This window comes from Heptranchias perlo, chromosome 1 (assembly GCF_035084215.1).
Source record: "Heptranchias perlo isolate sHepPer1 chromosome 1, sHepPer1.hap1, whole genome shotgun sequence".
Classification (NCBI taxonomy): domain Eukaryota; kingdom Metazoa; phylum Chordata; class Chondrichthyes; order Hexanchiformes; family Hexanchidae; genus Heptranchias; species Heptranchias perlo.
Window position 1 is genome coordinate 196,190,127 of NC_090325.1, and position 23,773 is coordinate 196,213,899.

Consider the following 23,773-nt stretch of genomic DNA (forward strand, 5'->3'; position numbering starts at 1 on the left):
TTTGTGTGGGTTCGATCAGGCACGATAGAAAAGTTTGGTCTCATCGCAATTGTAAAAGCAGATGGATTGATACTCTAACAAACCCGGCAACCCACCCTCAGTCCCTGCATCAGCCGTGGGTTTTTCCCCCCCACTGTCCCACTTTCTCACCGCACAGTTTTTTTGCGAACGAGGCTGTGTCTCAACTTTCCAGCGGCACAGGAATCCACTCGATACCTCAAAACTTTCCGCACCGAGGTCTTTGGCAAAGGCCATTAGCTTGAACAAGCAGAATTTCCAGGTTTTTTCCGACTCAACTACCTGAGCAAGGCCACCTCACTTTCAGACTGCCAGTTCCTACACCGGTTCTCATTTCTTTCCCGTTCCTTCAAGACTTCTGCTTTTCTTCTCAGGATTCCAGAAACCCCAGGCTCAGGAATGTCATGTTTCTGAGCAATTAGCTTTTGACATCTCAATTCCTTCAAACTGTTCAAAACATCTGCTTTCTCGCACAGTGACAAGTCACTGCACTGTTTTTATTTAGCCATCTTTGGGGGGAGTGATAAGAGAGACGTCCATTTCTCCCTCACCCACGCGCCGACAGATGGGTGGGAACCAGATCAATCCGGCTCTTTGGCAAGTTGACCACTGCACCCAACCAGACCGAGGAGGTGGTGAAAGCCTCTGGTCCAAAGGTGACCAGTCTCATTAAAGTGGAACTTCTGCACGACACACTTGCACATAAGCGAAAATTGCAATAAAAATGAACTTTCAGGGAAACAAACTGGACTTAAGAAATGGTTGCATTAAAATGGGAATTGCAAACAAGAGGGTTACGACTGTAGCTCAATTGCCGTACAGATTAGATAATTACAGGTTGCACAAGATGGCAACACGAGTGATGTCCTAAAAAAAAAGCACTTTAAAAAAGGTTACAATTAGAGAGAGACGTTTAACGTCACGTTCAGGAGGTTTGTCTACATTAAAAGAAACTGCACCTGTCCAGTCCCCGCTGGTTTGAGTCGGTCAGTCTCTACTTTCTTCCGTAGCAATGGCCCAATTTATTTAATCGACAAGGCAGTCAACCAATAAGGTGGGAGACACAAGTGGAGCTTGACCAATAACGAAGGTTTAGGTAAAGGGAGGCTGAGGATTGTTGGATTTAGAGGAATGAAGCAAGACCCCAGAGTTGGTCAGAACATAACATCCCAGTGCACCTACAAGACACGATCCTGTGTCACCAGCACCATGGAGGAATGGAAGACAAACCCACCAGACTCAAAAACTAATGCACAAAGAAGCAAACCCAAGACCAGGAAAATGGAGGCCAGGTCACAAGGGATAGGCTTTATCATTAACACCCTAATCTGATCATTCCCCTTAAGGAACATCACTGGACTCAGAAATCAGGAATGTGACCTGGTTGCGTCTATTGAAGATGCCATTAATAAACTGGTAACAAGACACTAATTCAGGTTTTAAGTAAGATTGCCAACACCATATATTCCTTTCCACAAGTGAGGGGTGTAAGGGTTACAAGTTCACGTGCATGACTTGCACAACCCAGGGATAGCTTTGTCTTCTCAAATGCAAAGAAAATATCGCACTAGAGTTTCCAAAAAAGAAACGTTCAGTATTTGCCTGTAAGCAATGCCACACAATACACATGATAAAACCGTATTAATAACAAAAATTAATAAGTAGCAAGATGTAACGAGCGACAAGTTCACAAACTATCAGATCGGAGTCAAGGACACAATTATAGAAGATACAAGGACCAAACAAGATTAGAAGGACATCCCACCTCAGCCCCCAACGCCCATGCCGTTATTTCGCCAGGAAGATTTGGCGCAATAAGCCAGCTGCTGTGGAGTCTCCACATAAATTGAACTTTGATACAAAAGATTGGTGATACCACAAACCTATGCATCAAATCACACTGCATTTTAACAGATAGAAAATCAATAAAAACCCTCAATATATCAAGGCATTTTTTAGCTGCACCACTTATTCTTTGCTTTCAAAGTCAACCACGTTCCTTTTTTTTATGAACACTACAGTACAAACCATCTGGACTGAGACTAACTAACAGGTTACAGTATGAATCCTGCAGATCATTCCCAAACCAATCCTGAGCTGTTCTGTGCATGCCATTTACCTCATCAATCTCAATATTTCAAACTTTTAATGCATGCAAGTTTCTCGATACATCAAATAGTTCAAAAGATCGGATACAAAAGTTCTCTCTGGTCTTTCAATTTTTGAGATTCCAACTGTGTTTTGCCACATCATACATTTTCTTTAAAAACTTGTTCCCACACTATTGTGTGACAAGTGCAGCAACCAAAGCAAAACTAGGAAATCTCCAGGAACACCACTATATTGGCAAACATATTACATCAGCACACAGCACCAGTGACAGAGATAGTGACTCATTATTGGCTTAGTACCAGATCTGGATCAGCTTAGGAACTAGATAGACTTCAATGTAGACGGAGTTGATCAAACTCGTTCAAAGCCAAATTCTAAGCCTCATGCAAGTCACATGTGATCAGCATATAGTCAACACATACGGGTTACCTGATCTCATCTAAGGAGTATAAGTAAAGAGAGAAATAGAAAAAATAATAAAACAAATATTAGTTATAAACCTGACCGAACATTGCAGGTATACAAAACCAGAAACAAATACAGGATTTTTTTTTTAGAAAAAAGCAGAATAATTAGTAACTCAATGCTGCATTCATTTTGTAAATCCCAACGTACTGATAAGAAAACAAGATGTTTTCTTTCAGTTATAAGAGTCAATCATCTGTGGCATTAGTCGGGCTGAGTGGGAGGAAGCTCAGATTTAAAATAGGGGCATCAGCAAAAGCTCTGGTTAGACCCCATTTAGTGCACTGCGTTCAGTTCTGGGCACCGCGCCTCAGGAAAGATATATTGGCCTTGGAGGGGGTGCAGCACAGATGCACCAGAATAATACTGGGGCTTAAAGGGTTATACGAGGACAGGTTCCATAGACTAGGCTTGTATTTCCTTGAGTATAAAAGATTAAGGGGTGATCTAATTGAGGTGTTTATGATTAAAGGAGTTAATAGTTTCTCTCTGTCTACCCTATTTCCTCTGGTTGGGTGGGGGGAGCCCAGAACAAGGGGGCATAACCTTAAAATTAGAGCCAGGCCGTTCAGGGGTGATGTCAGGAAGCATTTCTTCACACAAAGGGGAGTGGAAATCTGGAACTCTCTTCCCCCAAAAAGCTGTTGGGGCTGGGGGGTCAATTGAAAATGTCAGAATTGAGATTGATAGATTTTTTTTTTAATTAGGTAAGGGTATTAAGGGTTAGGGAACCAAGGTGGGTAGATGGAGTTAAGATACAGATCTGCCATGATCTAATTGGGACAGGCTTTAGGGGCTGAATGGCCTCCTCCTGCTCCTAATGAAGAAGTGTGATGGGGAAATTGTGACAGGAAATGCATGCTGCACACAAGGCTTTTCATTTTACCATTGCAGAACTCATCTGGTAGTTTATTTTATTGGTCCAAGGCCAACTGGAATTGAAACTACCAAAACAAACTCAGATTTCACAAGAGCGTAGGCACACCACACCAAAAAGCACGACTAGTCCAATGCTATTCTCAGTTGCTCGAAGCAGCTCACGGTGCAATAATCAAAAATAAAGGCTTTGGCCTACTTAATAATGAAAGTCCTCTTTACGCGCATCTGCTGATAACTTAAGTATTTGGAATTAAACAGCTGTACTGAACATTTCTTAATTCACAGCATTCAGGATCCTAAAAGCTGGAAGAGAATCTATTAATATCTGCAGCCTTTAATAATGAAAGACGCACGTTATATAGGTTATCTCATTCAACTCCCCGTGACCTGCATCACTCGATTTCCATACAGCGTCTAACTAGTATTTCCTTACATTAAAGCTGGCCAACACTGGCAGTGAACAATGCTGGAAATCCTTGCATAGACCATGTGTTAACCCCATCGATGGACACTGCACTTCTTTTTATTTTTAAGCAGAGGGGGCAAAGAATGTGTTAGGGAAAGAATGGAACTTCACTACGGAGTTGTATCAGTCACACAGGTCAGCATTTTGACAATCATTAGCTCATTTAGATTGAAACTCAAAACAAAGGGTCTGATTTTAAGGCCTATTATTTCTCTTCCACCTCGATTTTAAGATTCTCATCCCTGCTTTCAAATCCCTCCATGGCCCTCGCCCCTCCCTATCTCTGCAACCTCCTCCAGCCCTACAACCCTCAGAGATCTCTGCTCTCCTCCAATTCTGGCCTCTTGTGTATCCCCGATTTTCTTCGCTCCACCAATGGCGGCCGTGCCTTCAGCTCTGGAATTCCCTCCCTAAATCTCTCTGCCTCTCTCTCTCCCCTCCTTTAAGACGCTCCTTAAACCTACCTCTTTGACCAAGCTTTTGGTCACCTGTCCTAATATCTCATGTGGTTCCATGTCAAATTTTGTCCGATAACACTCCCGAGAAGTGTCTTGGGACATTTTACCATGTTAAAGGCGCTATATAAATGCAAGTTGTTGTGTACACACACTCAGTATTTGGCAAAAACCAAATATGGGCATCATACTCTGTCACTTCAATTTGCCACTTGGAGGTTTGGGTTGATGGAACAAGTAACATGAGCATATAGCTCTGGAATTCTCCAGCTCTCAGGCTCTGCCACAGTTCATTTTACTGCTCAACCCGCATTCACCTACCTCACCAAATCAGTCACACATATTCACTGATGGGTTAATATAACCCTCGTGACTACCATTCATCACCTCCAGTAACTAAATGTTGCCTTGTCACTGTACACCTCAAAAAATGCACCTCAAAATCTACCAGCAACCTATCCCGAAGGATGCAAAGGCAGGGCAGACACAGAGTCTTCGAGTAGGTTAGTAAAAGAAAGAAAATACTTATTTATACAGAGCCTTTCACAACCTCAGGACATCCCAAAGAGCTTCACAGCCAATTGAGCACTTTAGAAGTGTAGTCACTGTTGTAACATAGGAAACACGGCAGCCAATTTGTGCACAGCAAGATCCCACAAACAGCAATGTGATAATGACCAGAATTTGGGGGTTTTTTTTTTTTGAAGTGTTGGTTGAGGGATAAATATTGGCCAGGGAGAACTCCCCCGCTCCCTTTCAGAAAGTGCTACGGGATCTTTTACGTCCACCTGAGGGGACAGACAGGGCCTCTGCTTAATGTCTCTCTGAAAGACAGTGCAGCACTCCCTCAGTACTGCGCTGGTGTGTAGGCCTAGATTTTGTGCTCAAGTTTGTGGAATAGGACTTGAACCCACGAACTTCTGACTCCGAGGCAAGAGTGCTGCCCACAGCTGGCAACTGGAAAGATGGTGTTACCAAACTGGCGAGAGGGGCAAAACATCAGGAACAAGAGGCAGCAATTTCTTCAACCCCCATTCTGAGGAAAGGTACAGAGGCCAGAGGCCACATATCTTTACTCCAAAGGAAAATCTATTTAGCTCAATACTAGGTTTCTTGGCTAATCAAGCCTTGATAAAGAAGTTCCTCTTACTGAGCTAGGAATTCAAGTGCCTCTACCTCAACTTGAGGTAACTGGCCCACACGTCATTAATAAAAAGTGCCCTCGAGATTGAACTGTCTTCAAAATGGCTTTCAAGACTCCTAAGATTGCAATGATTACCCATGGACTGCAAAGCTGCCTCAATTGTTTCTGGTCCATACAGAGGTGACCTGTAGAATAAATCTTTTAATTGCAGATTAGTCCCTCTGCAAATCGCATTAGAGATTAAATCGCATTGAGAAATTGCTTTTGAAGCATGATCATAATATGGACATTCTCTTTATTCAATGGATTCCCAATAGGATCTTCCTCAGCAGGCAGTATTGTTTCATATCCAACAGTGAACAAATAAATAAACAATCATACTGCACAGAAGGAGGCCATTTGGCCCATCGTGCCTGTGCTGGCTCTTTGAAAGAGCTATCCAATTAGTCCCACTCCCCTGCTCTCACCATTTATCCAATTCCCTTTTGAAAATTATTGAATCTGCTTCCACCGCCCTTTCAGGCAGCGCATTCCAGATCATCACAACTCGCTGCATAAAAAAAAAATTCTCATCTCCCCTCTGGTTCTTTTGCCAATTATCTTAAATCTGTGTCCTCTGGTTACCGACCGTCCCGCCATTGGAAACAGTTGCTCCTTATTTATTGTCAAAACCCTTCATGATTTTGAACACTTCTATTAAATCTCCCTATTGGCCTGGACCAGTTGGGCAAAATGGTCTGTTTCTGTGCTGTAAAATCTACACCAAGTGAGACACAAAAGTTATACTTTCAACTAGTGGTGGTTTTTAATGTAGGGATAAACAATCTGCAATTCTGAGGGACCAGTTCCTGAGCATCATAAACAGGGCAACAATTTCCCCTTTTCTCAGGGAATGACACAATGCACAGGAACCTAAAGAGGTAAGTGATGGGCGCGCGCTGGGGGGGTAACAATATAAAAAGGAAAAATGCCCGCACACCATTAAAGTCCCAGCTACAACTTGCATTTATATAGCGCCTTTAACGTATTAAAACTTCCCACGGTGCTTCACAGGAGCGATCAGACAAAATTTGACACCGAGCCACGAAAGGAGATATTGGGACAGGTGACCTAAAGTTTGGTCAAAGAGGTAGCTTTTAAGGAGCATCTTAAAGGAGAAGAGGGGGTAGAGGGGTTTAGGGAGGGACGAGCTGAAGGCACGGCTGCCAATGGTAGAGTGAAGGAAATTGGGGATGTGCAGGAGGCCAGAATTGGAGGAGCGCAGAGATCTCAGGAGGGTTGTAGGTGGTTACAGAGATAGGGAGGGGTGAGGTCACGGAGGGATTTGAACACAAGGATGAGAATTTTAAAATCGAGGCGTTGCTGGACCAGGAGCCAACGTAGGTCAGCGAGCACAGGGGGTGATGGGTGAACGGGACTTGGTGCGAGTTACAACACAGGCAGCAGAGCTTTGGATGAGCTGACATTTATAGAGGGTCAAAGATGGGAGCTGACCAGGTAAGCAATGGCATTAAAATTAGCATAACTGAGCTTAGCATTAAAAATGGGTAACTTGGACTTCAGCAGCAGTTATAAGAGCATGCTGGCTTACAAGATGATGTGTCAGAATATATATAATATATCAAAGACCCCTGGAGATAATCGCAGACTTGAGACAAAACGGTTTCCACTAATTAGGCGCTAGTCATTTGTCCAATAAATAGTTAATACCAGCTAAAAAATAATCAAAACTTTCTCTATGATTGTACACTGGTGGTTCATCAAATCTCTGCAGAAAACCAAAATTCTAAAGCATGCAGTAATATATCAAGTCGTTCTGAATCAGTAATAACAGCCAAACACAGCAGTTCTGTCATGCAACAAAATGTGTTGTTTCACAAAATCTAAGACCCTGGAAGGTGCTGCCCATATGATGGTACAGAGCAACCATCGTACATCAGTGCTGCAGGTCCCTGCAAAAGGTAAGCTTGCTTTAGAATTAAAATTAAAAGCCACTCCAGTGTCTATTGGTTAGGATCTGGACTGCACTACCCGAGGGGGTGGTGGAGGCAGATTCAATCACGGTCTACTGAAAAGGGAACTGGATAAGTACTTGAAAGGAAAAAATTTGCAGGGCTACGGGGAAAGGGCGGGGGAGTGGGACTAGCTGGATTGCTCTTGCATAGAGCCGGCGCGGACTCGATGGGCCGAATGGCCTCCTTCCATGCTGTAATCTATGATTCTATTATGTAGCATTATTACTGTATTTTGTACAATTACTCATGAAAATGTGCCAAGCTTCAAATTCACCATGAAACTCTAGTTTTTTTAATTTATAAAGTGTAAAAATTACACTTCAAAAATTACCCCAACTCTGCTCAGAAATTAGTCTCAAATGCTCAAGGAATTCCAATCCTCAGAGGAAAAGTGGTAGCTGTGCTCATTCCTGGCACTTCCCTACCAAATTTTCCTACCTACACTGGCTTTGAAGCAACATCCAACTCCATGCCTTCAAAATTTCAGAACATTTTTTCCATTGCTTTATGTTTTTAAAAAAATATTTATTGGAAGGTCTACCCAGACAATAGAATGGGCATTAAAAAATGACAAATAAAAAGTGGGGGGAATGGATGCACTGGTATAAATCGATTAATCGATTAATATGCCTAGTATATTATTCTGACCGTTAGTAACTTGGGATGTCCTCCAATCTCATTTCTTTGGAACAGACACATGAATAACTAAATTCCTGCTAAAGAGAACCACTGAGCTCTCTAGGTTTTATTCAGCAAAAATTCATACCAATTAATCCACATACTTGTAAGATTTTAAGATTACAATAACAACTTGCATTTATATAGCACCCTTAAATGTAGTAAAATGTCCCAAGGCGCTTCACAGGAGCAATCAGACAAAATCTGACACCGAGCCACATAAGGAGATATTAGGACAGGTGACCAAAGGTTTGGTCAAAGAGGTAGGTTTTAAGGAGTGTCTTAAAGGACTAAAGAGAGGTAGCGAGATGGAGAGGTTTAGGAAGGGAATTCTAGAGCTTAGGGCCTGGGCAGCAGAAGGCACGGACACCAATAGTGGAGCGATTAAAATCGGGGATGTGCAAGAGGCCAGAATTGGAGGAGCGCTGAGATCTGGGAGGGTTGTAGGGCTGGAGGAGGTTACAGAGGTAGGGAGGGGCGAGGCCATGGAGGGATCTGAAATCAAGGATACGAATTTTAACATCAACCTACCACATCAACTTTTTATTCCAGATAGACCATGGTACGATAGATGCAGTATGTTCATTATTAAACATATTTACAACAAAAAATTTGGAAAATATTAAACCCCCATTAGGATCAAATACATGGTCTGACTTAAAAAATGTAACAAGGTCTGGAGGATGTTAGCAATCGATGACATATTATGAATACCAAACTCTGCTACTCTCACCTCAGTCTGAACGTTGCAGGTTCAAAAGCCCACTGCAGGACCTGAGCACATAATTTAGTCAGACACTTCAGTGCAGTGCTGCACTGTCAGAGGTGCCATCTTTCAGGTGAGATCTTAAACAGAGATCTGATCTGTTCAAGTGGATGCAAAAGATCCCATGGCCTCTATTTGAAGAGGAGTGGGGAATTCTCCCCAGCGTCCTGGCCAAAATCCTCCCTCAACCAACACCAAAACAGATTATCTGGTTATTCATTTCATTTTATTCCTGTTTGAGACCTTGCCATGTTCACCTACAAAACTACTGGAACACAAAATAATTAATTGGCAGTGAAGCACTTTGGGACGTCCCAAGCACATGATGGCCAATATATAGACGCAAGTTCTTTACTGGTGTACTGTGGGAACAGAGGGATCAATTTAAGCGTTACTAGTAAAAGTTACATTATCATACAAAATCAAGATAACTTTGTAATTTGCTCTTTAAACAAACCAAGGGCAGAATGTGGCTTTAATTCCTCTTCAGCCCTGGTCTATAATCTGCATTATTCTCAGATGACCTTCTCATTATCATCAACACTCAAACCAGAATCTGGGGGAGTAGGCACCAGCAGTATGGGTTAACTCATCCAAAGATCTTCCCAGTAACTGGTAGGGAATTCTTGTTTACAGATGTGCTGTGACAAGTAATGGTGTGAACTCACCTGCTGTCCGTGAGTATGTTTACTGTTGTATGTTACATAGGAACATAGGAACAGGAGTAGGCCATTCAGCCCCTCGTGCCTGCTCCACCATTTGATAAGATCATGGCTGATCTGTGATCTAACTCCATATATCTGCCTTTGGTTGCCAAAAAGCTATCTATCTCAGATTTAAATTTAGCAATTGAGCTAGTATCAATTGCCGTTTGCAGAAGAGAGTTCCAAACTTCTACCACCCTTTGTGTGTAGAAATGTTTTCTAATCTCACTCCTGAAAGGTCTGGCTCTAATTTTTAGACTGTGCCCCCTACTCCTAGAATCCCCAACCAGCAGAAATAGTTTCTCTCTATCCACCCTATCTGTTCCCCTTAATATCTTATAAACTTCGATCAGATCACCCTTTAACCTTCGAAACTCTAGAGAATACAACCCCAATTTGTGTAATCTCTCCTCGTAACTTAACCCTTGAAGTCCGGGTATCATTCTAGTAAACCTACGCTGCACTCCCTCCAAGGCCAATATGTCCTTCCGAAGGTGCGGTACCCAGAACTGCTCACAGTACTCCAGGTGCAGTCTAACCAGGGTTTTGTATAGCTGCAACATAACTTCTGCCCCCTTGTACTCTAGTTCTCTAGATATAAAGGCCAGCATTCTATTAGCCTCCTTGATTATTTTCTGCACCTGGTCATGACACTTCAATGATCTATGTACCTGAACCCCTAAGTCCCTTTGGACATCCACTGTTCAGGGCTTTTGATCAAATTTCAAATCTTTGCAGTCAAAAATTAAATTTTTTCAGGCTATGAACATAAATATACTAAAGCACACATGCACAATGATACATTACAGGGTTGAAGAGTTTTTTAAAATTGTGATCTGGTTGAGTGATTTACTATTACTCCAGTGCAGTTTTGAGGGAGTGCTGCAGTACTGAAGGTGCCATCATTTGGATGAGATACAGGTTTAAAAAAGACCTTCTATGCGTGCAGGTGGAGGTAAAAAAAATCCTGTGGCACTCTTCGAAGGGAAGCCCAGTGTCCTGGCCAAAATACTCCCTCAACAAACACCACAGGGAACAGGTTCTCTGGTCGTTCATTTCATTTACTGTTTGTGGGATCTTGTATGTAAATTGGGTGCCATGTATCTTACACAAGTGACTGTACTTCATTGCACATGAAGCACTTTGTAATATCCTAAGGATAAGATGCTATATAAATCCAAGTTCTTTCTCCACTGTTGTCTTTTGGTCCTACTCATGAAAACAATCCCCTTTCCCGCTCAGGCAAGATGCAAATGGCACATGTTCACAGCAACTTTGCTAAGTTCACAGTGCTTTTTCTTAAATTACACAATTTTGTTGGGCTCGATTCCATAGAACCAGAGAAGGCAGTGAACAAAAATCTACAGCACTATTCATGAACAATGCGATATTTTACACATGAACCCTACTTATCCCATAGTGGAATCTGTCATTTCCATCCAATCTAATGGGAACGCCTGGTGCTCATCTACACCCGAGTCAGAAAGTTGTGAGTTCAAGTCCCATTCCAGAGACTTGAGCACAAAATCGGGGGCGCGCCACGCGGCCGGTACCGGGGGCGCGCCGCACGGCCGGAGGTCTTTCGGATGAGACGTTAAACCGAGGCCTCGTCTGCTCCCTCAGGTGGACATGAAATATCTCCTCCTTTGGATTAGCATCCAAATGTTCCTGATATTTCTACGAAGCACCTTGGAAGTTTTTTTCCTACATTAAAAGGCGCTGTAGAAATTGTTTGAGACAATGTTTTACTGACAGCGTATGCACGCATTGTCCCAGTCAGTAAAAGCTCTGCCTTGTCCCAACCCTTAAACCGATCACCCAACTGTTCACCAGTGGCTCCTGCAAACTGTAGGATCAGAGCTTGCTGCCACTCTCCAACACACAAAATCAAACAAGATTTCTACTGTTAACAGTATTTGTGGCAGTTGGATTTGATAAATGCAAAAATTAGAACAGTGCCCCTGCTCCCCCCTCCAAGCCACCATTGGAGGTGGTCAGAGAGCAAACCGCCAATGTCTCCATGCTGCCACCCTCCCACAAAACAACCCAGTTTCTCAGGCAGTGCAGGTTCACTCCTGTGACCACGAACAGTAGGGAAAAGGCGGGAAAACCTTCTCCAGCTGAAAGAAAAACAAAATGCAGAAATAGGCAACACGGCAGAGAAGGTTTAATCGAGGGGTTCAAAATTATAAAAAGGTTTTGATAGAGTGAATAAGGAGAAACTGTTTCCACTGGCAGGAGGGTCGGACACAGATTTCAGCTAACCAGTAAAAGAACCAGAGGGGAGAGGAGGAGAAATCTTTTTACACAGCGAGTTGTGATGATCTGGAATGCGCTGCCTGAAAGGGTGGTGGAAGCAGATTCAATAATAACTTGCAAAAGGGAATTACGTTCAGTTACATAGAGTCTACAGCACAGAAACAGGCCATTCGGCCCAACTGGTCTATGCCGGTGTTTATGCTCCACACGAGCCTCCTCCCTCCCTCCTTCATCTCACCCTATCAGCATATCCTTCTATTCCTTTCTCCCTCATCTGTTTATCGAGCTTCCCCTTAAATGCATCTATACTATTCACCTCAACTACTCCTTGTGGGAGTGAGTTCCACATTCTCACCACTCTCTGGGTAAAGAAGTTTCTCCTGAATTCCCTATTGGATTTATTAGTCACTATGTTATATTTATGACCACTAGTTTTGGACTCCCCCACAAGTGGAAACATTTACTCCATGACTACCCTATCAAACCCTTTCATTACCTTAAAAAACCTCTAACAGGTCACACCCGCCAGCCTTTTCTCCAGAAAAAAGAGCAGAGCTCCAGCCTGTTCAGTCTTTCCCGATAAGTATATCCTCAGTTCTGGTATCATCTTTGTGAATCTTTCTTGCACCTTCTCCAATGTCTCTATATTCTCTCTATAACATGGATACCAGTACTGGATTAATACTTGAAAAAGGAAAAATCTGCAGTGCTGAGAGTGGAAGTAATTGGATAGCTCTTTCAAAGAGCCAGCACAGGCACGATGGGCCAAATGACCTCCTTCTGTGCTGTTTGAGTCTATGATTTACAGTCCCAACCATTGTGTGGCCAAGTGACAGCACAATCAATAGATAAATAAACAAATAATCAAGACCAACAGGAGGCAACCCAGAAACACACACCAATTGGATTTAACAGGACTCTGACCCTGATTTAAAATGTTAAAATCACATCTCTTTCAATAATGAAAAAACTGGAAGGCTTGCAGGGCACACTCACATTTAAGACAGCAACTCCTGGAAAGTGAAGTTATCACAGACAGTGTAACAGCATTAGCCAAAAAGGTCACAGTCTAATGTGCCTCCCCTTGTTGGCCGTGTTATGGCTACACACCTTCCCAGCGTCACAGCATACTCAACCTTGCAGCAAAACTAGCAAGACAAGTCTCTCTCCACCCCTAATTCCCCACAGAAATGATCGTAATCACATTAGAAGAGGTAAGCTCACTGATTTTTTTTTTTTAAAAGTGAAAGTCGAATACAGACAACATATAAAACAATACAGCACAGAAGGCGGCCATTCGGCCCATCGTACCTGCTCTACGAAAGTACTGTCCAATTAGTCGCAACTCCCCTGCTCTTTCCCCAGAGCCCTGCCAATTTTTCCCAAGTATTTATCCAACTCCGTTTTGAAAGGGACGATTGAGTCTGCTTCCATCGCCATCTCAGGCAGTGAATTCCAGATCATAACGCGCTGCGTAAAAAACATTTCTCCCCATCTCCCCCTCTAGTTCTTCAAAATTATTCATAACCGAGCATTCATTCATTATTCACAAAATTCTTGGAATAAAAAAGTACAAGAAATGCAGTTCCCGTTTATTGAAACCTCCTGGTACGTATCCAGTGTAAAATATAAAAAAGGGACCAATTCCTGACCGGTTCTCTCCAGCAGGAGCGATTCCATCCCAATGTACCTTGGCCCCACCTTCAGAAGAACATCCCTACTGCACCAGTGAGATTTCCCCCTTTCCCTACATCCATCATCCTTGTAGCCTGTACAAATGGGATGCACTCTCATTGAAGGTTGCTAATAGGGCACATTTATTTTTATCCTGTTTTTGCTGTTGAATGGTGTAACGGAGAATAAAGTCTCTTCTCTCCTCCGTCTATCAAATCATACATGGTTTCCCTAACCACTGGATTGCCAAACTTGGTGCCAACTTGTTCCAATTACAGCTAATTTTCTGCCATGGACTGGTATCTGTTCAACTTGGCCAGATTAAGACTCATTTAGTATCATAGTGTGGGACAGCACAGGTGGCCATTCAGCCCATCGTGCCTGTGCCGCCTCCCTGAAAGAACTATTCCAATTAATCCCACTCCCCCTGCTCTTTCCCCATAGCCCTTTAAGTTTATACCCAATTGCCTTTTGAAAGTTATTACTGAATCTGCTTCCACCACCCTTTCAGGCAGCGCATTCCAGATCGTAACACTGTGTAAAAAAAATGTTTCCTCATGTCACCTCTGGTTCTTTATATTTATTTCAGAATAACACCAACAGCTGTCTGACAGACGAGATTCCATCCCATTAGTATCGGCTGGATTTGAATCAGTGTCCCAGACAGACAATAAAAAAGGTACTCGCACCAGAATAGGTACATTCACTGTTTGAAGCAATTTTACAAGTGTTTGTATTGTATACACAACAATCTAATCTACAGAGTATCAGAGCACACAGCAGGCTGTGCTTTCAAATTTATTTATTTTTTTAAAAACAGAACCCAGTAAACTGCATTAGGTCACCAAAATAAACTAATCGCTTTTTATAATCTTATATAGCCCCAAGGGAAACAAAACCTCCAGTGTATCAGCTTCTTCAAAATAGCCTGAGTGGCACTGGCAGGATACACATCAGGGTACAGATGGGCAGGAACACAGAATACAGAAGATTAAGGGATGACCTAATTGAGGTGTTTAAGATGATTAAAGGATTTAATAGGGTGGATAGAGAGAAACTATTTCCTCTGGTGGGAGAGTCCAGAACAAGGGGGCATAACCTTAAAATTAGATCTAGGCCGTTCAGGGGTGATGTCAGGAAGCACTTCTTCACACAAAGGGGAGTGGAAATCTGGAACTCTCTCCCCCAAAAAGCTGTTGAGGCTGGGGGTCAATTGGAAATTTCAAAGCTGAGATTGATAGATTTTTGTTGGGTAAGGGTATTAAGGGTTACGGAACCAAGACGGGTAGATGGAGTTAAGATGCAGATCATAAGAACATAAGAAATAGGAGCAGGAGTAGGCCAATCGGCCCCTCGAGCCTGCTCCACCATTTAATAAGATCATGGCTGATCTGATCCTAACCTCAAATCTAAATTCATTTCCAATTTCCTGCCCACTCCCTGTAACCCCTAATTCCCTTTACTTCTAGGAAACTGTCTATTTCTGTTTTAAATTTATTTAATGATGATGTAGCTTCCACAGCTTCCTGGGGCAGCAAATTCCACAGCCCCTTATTCTAAGATTATGCCCCCTAGTTCTAGTTTCACCCATCCTTGGAAGCATCCTTACCGCATCCACTGGATCAAGCCCCTTCACAATCTTATATGTTTCAATAAGATCGCCTCTCATTCTTCTGAACTCCAATGAGTAGAGTCCCAATCTACTCAACCTCTCCTCATATGTCCACCCCCTCATCCCCAGGATTAACCGAGTGAACCTTCTTTGTACTGCCTCGAGAGCAAGTATGTCTTTTCTTAAGTATGGACACCAAAACTGTATGCAGTATTCCAGGTGCGGTCTCACCAATACCTTGTATAACTGCAGCAATACCTCCCTGTTTTTATATTCTATCCCCCTAGCAATAAAAGCCAACATTCCGTTGGCCTTCTTGATCACCTACTGAACCTGCATACTAACTTTGATTTTCTTGCACTAGGACCCCCAGATCCCTTTGTACTGCAGTACTTTCCAGTTTCTCGCCATTTAGATAATAACTTGCTCTCTGATTTTTCCTGCCAAAGTGCATAACCTCACATTTTCCAATATTGTATTGCATCTGCCAAATCTCCACCCACTCACCCAGCCTGTCTATATCCCCTTGTAGGTTTTTTATGTCCTCCTCACTCTCTACTTTCCCTCCCATCTTTGTATCATCTGCAGCCTTTGATATGTTACACTCGGTCCCCTCCTCCAAATCGTTGATATAGATTGTAAAGAGTTGGGGACCCAGCACCGACCCCTGCGGAACACCACTGGTTACTGGTTGCCAGTCCGAGAATGAACCATTTATCCCAACTCTCTGCTTCCTGTTAGATAACCAATCCTCCACCCATGCCAGAATATTACCCCCAATCCAGTGATTCTTTATCTTGAGCAATAATCTTTTATGTGGCACCTTGTCGAATGCCTTCTGGAAGTCTAAATACACTACGTCCACTGGTTCAATGTATCTGGCCAATATCAGCCATGATCTAACTGAAAGGCAGAACAGGCTCGAGGGGCTGAATGGCCTCCTCCTGTTCATATGTTCCTCTACTGCTGAAGTTATGTTTGATGATTGCCCCTTCCCACAAAGGAAATTCACCCCCTGATTTTCTACAGGCAGAACTTTGAGAATCAGAGACTAACCATGTCAAGGCTAGTAGCTCTTCCAGAATTAAAGCTATGAAAGAGATGATTGACCTTTTTTGTGCCTGATTTTGACCCAGTAACAGAGCTGGAGTCATCAACAATCAGAATTTCTAAAGTGCTGCAAGTGAAAGTTTTTTTTTAAAATAAAGCAGAAGTAGCACGTCAGTCTCAATCTGATCACAATATTAGCAACTGGGGTGAAACAAAAGGGCCTGTTTGTGGTGTGGTGCAGTTTTAAGAAAGCATACATGGCATCAAGATAAAACCTCACTTCCACATTGCATTTGTCCAATGCAAGACTTACCTTTAATATCATGCTTTGTGAGGAAACGCAAACTGAAGTAAATCAATAACAATGGTCTTCAAAACAACTCAATATATTTCTTAAAAAATTGATATGTCAAAGATAAAGAATTTTTTTTTTGAAAAGACCTCAAGATGTCCTAAAGCACTTTACAGCCAATGAAGTACTTTTGAAGTGTAGTCACTGTTGTAATGTAGGAAATGCAGCACCAATTTGTGCACAGGGAAGTCCCACAAACAGCAATGAGATAATGATCAGATCATCTGTTTTCGTAATGTTGGTTGAGGGATAATTATTGGCCAGGACAATAACTTTACTCATCATCAATAGCAATCACTTATTTTCCTTCTGAATATAGAAGGTGAGACGAGGGTTTTCCCAAAGCACCAGGCAGCATTTTCCTCACTTGCTACCCAGCTCCTCTCCATTTTCACAAATTGTAATGAACATTGCACGGCAAATGTCAGTTGCGAATACACTCACACAAGACGATTAACCACTCATGATGGTGATTAACGTAAATTAGTCAAGAAACAATCTGCACACTAAATGTGGTCAGATACAATGTTTACTCTTTTAATGACAAGGTGAATGAGAAAGTTATGCAACTTGCCTTTCGGAGAGTAACCTACATCATCTTCTATGGCCTATCCCATTCATGTGCCATCCGCGTTCCAGCTTTATGGCGTTTTGTTACAAGTAATGCAATATATAAAACTCACCTTTTTGCACTGGACTTCTTATAATGAGCAAAGTGGTATGAAGCAAACAGTTATTGCTATGGTTACAGTTGGTGCTGTAAACAAGCAGACTGCTCTCCCCACCCACCCACCCGCCCCACGACAGCCAATGGCGTTTAGGAAAGTTGTTCTGACCAGACTTCTTGTATCACGTACCTGGTATAAATTCCTATTCCACATGCATGATATTGGCCAGATACACTGAACACACTGCAGTGAGATTAAGGCAACAATTGGGGTGGGGGGTCAGAAAATAATTTACAACATCTTAACGTCACACCATTTCCAGCCACTGACTCTCGGGTAATTTTTAAAAACTAAAAAGTGAACAGCAAAATTCACCGGAGCTGTTTTGCTTCAGAATCCATTTGTGTCACTACCCAGACATTACTCACATGTGCAAGGACATTCTCACTAGAAAGGTTAAGAACAGTGATGTGATGACAGCAGATTTGTAAAATAATTACTAGTGATTGGTTACTCCCATCAATTCAAAGTCTCTTCTCGCTCAAATAAATTCAAATTATCCTGTAGCTTGAATTAAGCAATTTCATTTCAAAAGCACTTGGTTCTTTTTGCTTAAGGTTACGTTTCAAATAATGAATTCAGCAAGTCCACAACATATAATCCATTAATTTAACAAGTAAAAGGTGTACACTCCATTCATAGATTTTTTTTTCCATGTATTAATCTTCTGTTAGATTTATATTTCAGAAGGAACTCCCCCTTAGCCTTTTCTTCAACAGAATTTTATTTTACAAGCTGAAAGTCACATGAGCTACAGTATAACTTTCAAAAAGTAGAGAGAAGTGCTTGTCCAGAGCACTGCACTTCACTGGCTGTAACACGCTTTGGGACGACCTGAGGTTGTGAAAGGCACTGTATAAATACAAGCCCTTTCCTTCCTTTGCCAGACAGACGTCACGGGGAGGGGAGGGAGAGGTCACTGTAGAAAGTGAAGTGGAGTCAAACGGGCAGAGTTTTTGTTGTGTCGCTACACTGGGAGTCCGTGGTGCAAGGGGGTGAGTGTTGTAGTGGGTTACAGCCTGAGAGGCAACGTAGTCAGTCAGTCCTTTCGGGCCAAATTGGTAAGGACTGTAGACGTGGTCAGCAGGTGTCTGAAAAGGATGTTTTAATTTGGCCTTTCTTGGGGCAGAGGTGGAGGAAAATAGTTTTTCTTTTATTCAATGTTGGGATGTGGGCGTTGCTGGCGAGGCCGGCATTTATTGCCCATCCCTAATTGCCCTTGAGAAGGTGGTGGTGAGCCACTGCAGTCCGTGTGGTGAAGGTTCTCCCACAGTGCTGTTAGGAAGGGAGTTCCAGGATTTTGACCCAGCGATGATGAAGGAACGGCGATATATTTCCAAGTCGGGATGGTGTGTGACTTGGAGGGGAATGTGCAGGTGTTGTTCTCATGTGCCTGCTGCCCTCGTCTTTGTCCCTCTAGGTGGTGGGTTTTGGAGGTGCTGCTGAAAAGTAGTTCCTCTGGGTTTATTTTCTTGCATAGGTCATTCACCTCTCCTTAAACAAGAGAGCAGGCAGGTGACCTGCTCCCAGCCTAAAAACTGTCACCAGGAGGTACACAAGAATAGCAGAATTAAGATCAGGAACTGGGGATGAGGGAGAGGAAGAATGGGGCATGCGATCCCATTGCTGAACCTAGTCACTGCAGACTAATAACACTGTCCATAGTACTGATCACATTTTAGTGTTGGTGTTTGCTTACTTGTTTTCAGATTGGAGGGATGGAGGCAAACTACAGCCCCATCGCCAACCTCCCTTTCCTCTCCAAAGTCCTTGAACATGTTGTCACTTCCCAAATCTGTGCTCATCTTACCCGTAACTCCATATTTGAACCCCTCCAATCAGGTTTCGGCCCCTGCCACAGCATAGAAACAGCCCTCAAAGTCACAAATGACATCCTCTGTGGCTGAAGTGGTGACCTATCCCTCCTCATCCTTCACAACCTGGCTGAGGCCTTTGAAATGGTTGATACCAGCCTCCCCCAACACCTCTCCTCCGTTTTCCAGCTGGGTGGGACTGCCCTCGCCTGGTTCCACTCTTACCTACCCAGTCGTAGCCAGAGAATCTCGTCCCACTCCCACACCGTTACCTCTGGGGGTCCCCCAAGGATTGATCCTTGGCCCCTCCTATTTCTCACCTACATACTGCCCCTCGGTGATATCATCCGAAGACATGACGTCAAATTCCACACATACACTGCTGACACCCAGCTCTACCTCACCACTACCTCTCGACCCCTCCACTGCCTCTGTTCGTCATCTATTCCTGGATGAGCAAAGATTTACTCCAATTAAACATTGGGAAGATCGAAACCATTGCCTTCAGCTCCTGCCGCAAACGCCGCTCCCATGCCACCAATTCCATCCCTCTCCCTGGCCACTGTCTCAGGCTAAACCACTGTTTGGAACCTTGGCGTCCGATTTAACCCTAAGCTGAGCTCCCGACCCCATATCTTCTCCATCACCTAGACCACCTCCATGACATCACCCGTCTCTGCCCCTACCTCAGCGCATCTGCTGCTGAAACCCTCATCCATGCTTTTGTTACCTCTAGACTTGACTATTCCAATGCTCTCCTGACCGGCCTCCCATCTCCCACCCTCCGTAAACTTGAGCTCATCCAAAACTCTGCTGCCCGTATCCTAACTCGCACCGAGTCCCGTACACCCATCACCCCCTGTGCTCGTTGACCTATATTGGCTCCCGGTCCGGGAACGCCTCGATTTTAAAATTCTCATCCTTCTGTTCAAATCCTTCCATGGCCTCACCCCCTCCCTATCTCTGTAACCTCCTCCAGCCCTACAACCCTCCGAGATCTCTGCGCTCCACTAACTCTTGCCTTGAGCATGCCCCGATTTTCATCGCTCCACCATTGGCGGCCGTGCCTTCAGCTGCCTAGGCCCTAAACGCTGGAATTCCCTCCCTAAACCTCTCCACCTCTCTCGCCTCCATTAAGACCCTCCTTTTGATCAAACTTTGAGTGACCTGTCCCCAATCTCCCTCTCTTGGCTCGAGACTGATTTTTAATCTGATTACCCTCCTCTGAAGCGCCTTGGAAAGTTTACCCACGCGTCATAAATTCAAGCTGTTGTTGGAAAGAAAAGGAAAATCCTGGGCTGTCATTTGCCACATTCCTTGGGGAATGCCACAGTATATGTGAAGTGTCATATGTGTAATAAAGCAGGGGAGGGGGGACTCTGGGGAATCCCACTGTCAGGCACCCCCTCGGGGGGAGGGGGGACTCTGGGGAATCCCACTGTCAGGCACCCCCTCGGGGGGAGGGGGGAAGACTCCGGGGAATCCCACTGTCAGGCACCCCCCGGGAGGGGACGCCGGGGAACCCCACTGTCAGGCACCCCCCCCCCCGGGGGGAGGGGGGGGACGGGGGGACCTCCGGGACATGCAGCCAGAGGTATAAGGAGGGGGTGGGAGGAGATCCCGAGGAAAGCAGCGGCTCTGACTGAGGAGCTGCTTTAAGCGGAGTTGCGGACGGTGAGGTGCGGGGACATCTGTTGACATTTCTCCCAAAGTGAGCGGGCGGCGGCTCGACCCCGATCAAAACTTCAATCAACAAACCCGCCCCCGGGGCCGGGGTTTGGAGACAGTCCCGGGGGTCGCGGTTCCCCCTCGGTACAGAATCAGCTCCACATGATGGTGTGTAAAATGCAAAGTGTTTGCACACAGGCGCGGGGGCGGATCCGGGCGGCTGAGAGAGAGAAAATAATGCAAGGAAATACCTCAAACAAACCGGACATTTTATACACATCAACACACCAGTCGATCCATTGACGGGGAGGCGCGGGGCCTGCTCCTTCCCCAGGGGGAGGTTTACAGCAACCTGCCGGGATTGGAGATCAAAAAAAAACCTGCAACGTGGGCGAGCAGATCGAGACCGGGCTCAAGTCTCGTTCCTCAAACCAACTTCACCCGGGCTCAGCTCGGCTTCAAAAAAACCTTCGCACCGACAGTAACAATGTGACAAATCACACAATGTAACTAAATAAAATCACACAATGTAACTAAATAAAATCACAATGTAACTAAATAAAATCACAATGTAACTAAATAAAATCACACAATGTAACTAAATAAAATCACAATGTAACTAAATAAAATCACAATGTAACTAAATAAAATCACACAATGTAACTAAATTAAATTCAATCTCTCACTGTAACAAATCTCACTCTATTATCGAACCCTCCCCGTCACAATGTTGCGATTCTCGCCAAACAGTAACAACATTCGCTACAATCCCGAGCCGCTGCTCCTCAGACGGAGACAATTTCTAATCGATCCCAACCCGGGGCTTTTACACCAAGGAGACGCGGTCTGAGGCCGGGCGTGTGTGCGGCAAATGTATTAAAGCCCAGCCCAGGGCATTGATTCAGGGCCGGAGTCCCCACACCGAGCCCGGGCTCCCCTGACAGCCCAGCCCAGGGCATTGATTCAGGGCCGGAGTCCCCACACCGAGCCCCGGCTCCTCTGACAGCCCAGCCCAGGGCAGGGATTCAGGGCCGGAGTCCCCACACCGAGCCCCGGCTCCTCTGACAGCCCAGCCCAGGGCATTGATTCAGGGCCGGAGTCCCCACACCGAGCCCCGGCTCCTCTGACAGCCCAGCCCAGGGCATTGATTCAGGGCCGGAGTCCCCACACCGAGCCCCGGCTCCTCTGACAGCCCAGCCCGGGGCATTGATTCAGGGCCGGAGTCCCCACACCGAGCCCCGGCTCCTCTGACAGCCCAGCCCGGGGCATTGATTCAGGGCCGGAGTCCCCACACCGAGCCCCGGCTCCTCTGACAGCCCAGCCCAGGGCAGGGATTCAGGGCCGGAGTCCCCACACCGAGCCCGGGCTCCTCTGACAGCCCTGCCCAGGGCAGGGATTCAGGGCCGGAGTCCCCACACCGAGCCCGGGCTCCTCTGACAGCCCAGCCCAGGGCAGGGATTCAGGGCCGGAGTCCCCACACCGAGCCCGGGCTCCCCTGACAGCCCAGCCCAGGGCAGGGATTCAGGGCCGGAGTCCCCACACCGAGCCCGGGCTCCCCTGACAGCCCAGCCCAGGGCAGGGATTCAGGGCCGGAGTCCCCACACCGAGCCCGGGCTCCCCTGACAGCCCAGCCCGGCCCCCGACACTGAACGAGCTCCAAATGTCACCCACATTCTCGCCACTTCCTCCTTATTCCCTCCTGTTTTAACCAGAGTTCCTCTCGGAACGACGTTTCCACCCCAGCGCTCCCCGCCTCACCCCACACAAAGGCCGGATCCCCGAGCCCCGAGCCCCGGCTTCAAACCCCCCTCTCCCTCCCCTCTCCCTCCGGCAATCAGCGGCCGTTTACTCACATTTGACCGTCCTGTCGGTGGTGGAGTGTTGCTTGGGGTCCTTCTCGGACATTTCCACATAAAAATCTAATCACAAGTAATGGAGGAGGGGGGGGTGCGGGGGGGGAATGTCTGAGGGAGAAAAGGGGCAAAATAACAATAATAATAATCCCAGCACACAGAGCCCGGCCGCTCCGCCCGTCCCTCTGATTCCCTCCCGAGCTACAGTCAATCTGCCGCCTGTCCCCGCGCTCTCACACTATCCTCAACACCACAACCTAACTCCGGGCAGGAAGTCCCGCCTCCACCTCCCAGTCCCCCTCACCCGATTGGCTGGCTCGGCCCTCTCCTTTTCTATTTCGGACAGCGCTGGGTGATTTCCCCACCTTTTAAGGGGCTGTGCTGCCTGTCAATCAATCACTGCCTGTCAATCAATCACTGCCTGTCAATCAATCACTGCCTGTCAATCAATCACTGCCTGTCCATCAATCACTGGCCTTCTCCAGACAGGTTGGGCTTGGCTTGACTTGGCACTGGGGACAGTGGCTCCCATCCTGTGCCTTCTTGCTCAGGATGTGGAGATGCCGGTGATGGACTGGGGTTGACAATTGTAAACAATTTTACAACACCAAGTTATAGTCCAGCAATTTTATTTTAAATTCACAAGCTTTCGGAGGCTTCCTCCTTCGTCTTCGTCACAGGCAGCTGTCACTGCGATGAAAATAATGTGAAGCTGTTTTGTGTTTTCTCACTGCACCCGCACCCCCCCCCCCCACAAAAAATAAAATTTGTCAGATACTTTTTCATTAAGGTTTTACCCTTGAGTAGAAGTGGGCTTTGCAGATACCCAATTCGGAGCACTTCAAGCTGAGGCCACTTGAGGGTCAGTGGCTAAACCATTCAGACAGCCTTTAGTAAGGTTCAAAAGGGATTTCGACCCAGGCAGCCTTTAGCCAGTCTGAGGGGGGGGGGGGGGGAAATGAGGAAACGGAAACCCAATGTGGAAATGCCATTTTCAACCAGGAGGTAAATGGAGGGCGTGACACAGTACCTCAACCCCCTGGTTCATGGGTGTCAGCTTA

At 45.3% G+C, this 23,773-nt stretch overlaps 1 protein-coding gene across 4 annotated transcripts in view; it reads right to left on the bottom strand.

Moving 5' to 3' along the window:
• Positions 1-22,957, bottom strand: part of LOC137331097 (protein phosphatase 3 catalytic subunit alpha) — a 331,953-nt gene extending 308,996 nt beyond the window's left edge. For all 4 annotated transcript variants that reach the window (XM_067994725.1, XM_067994710.1, XM_067994717.1 and 1 more), the window contains exon 1: positions 22,713-22,957. In XM_067994725.1, the coding sequence (XP_067850826.1) occupies positions 22,713-22,764 (52 nt within the window). In that variant the 5' untranslated portion in view covers positions 22,765-22,957. The remainder of the gene's footprint in view (positions 1-22,712) is intronic.
• Positions 22,958-23,773: the final 816 nt, after the last annotated feature.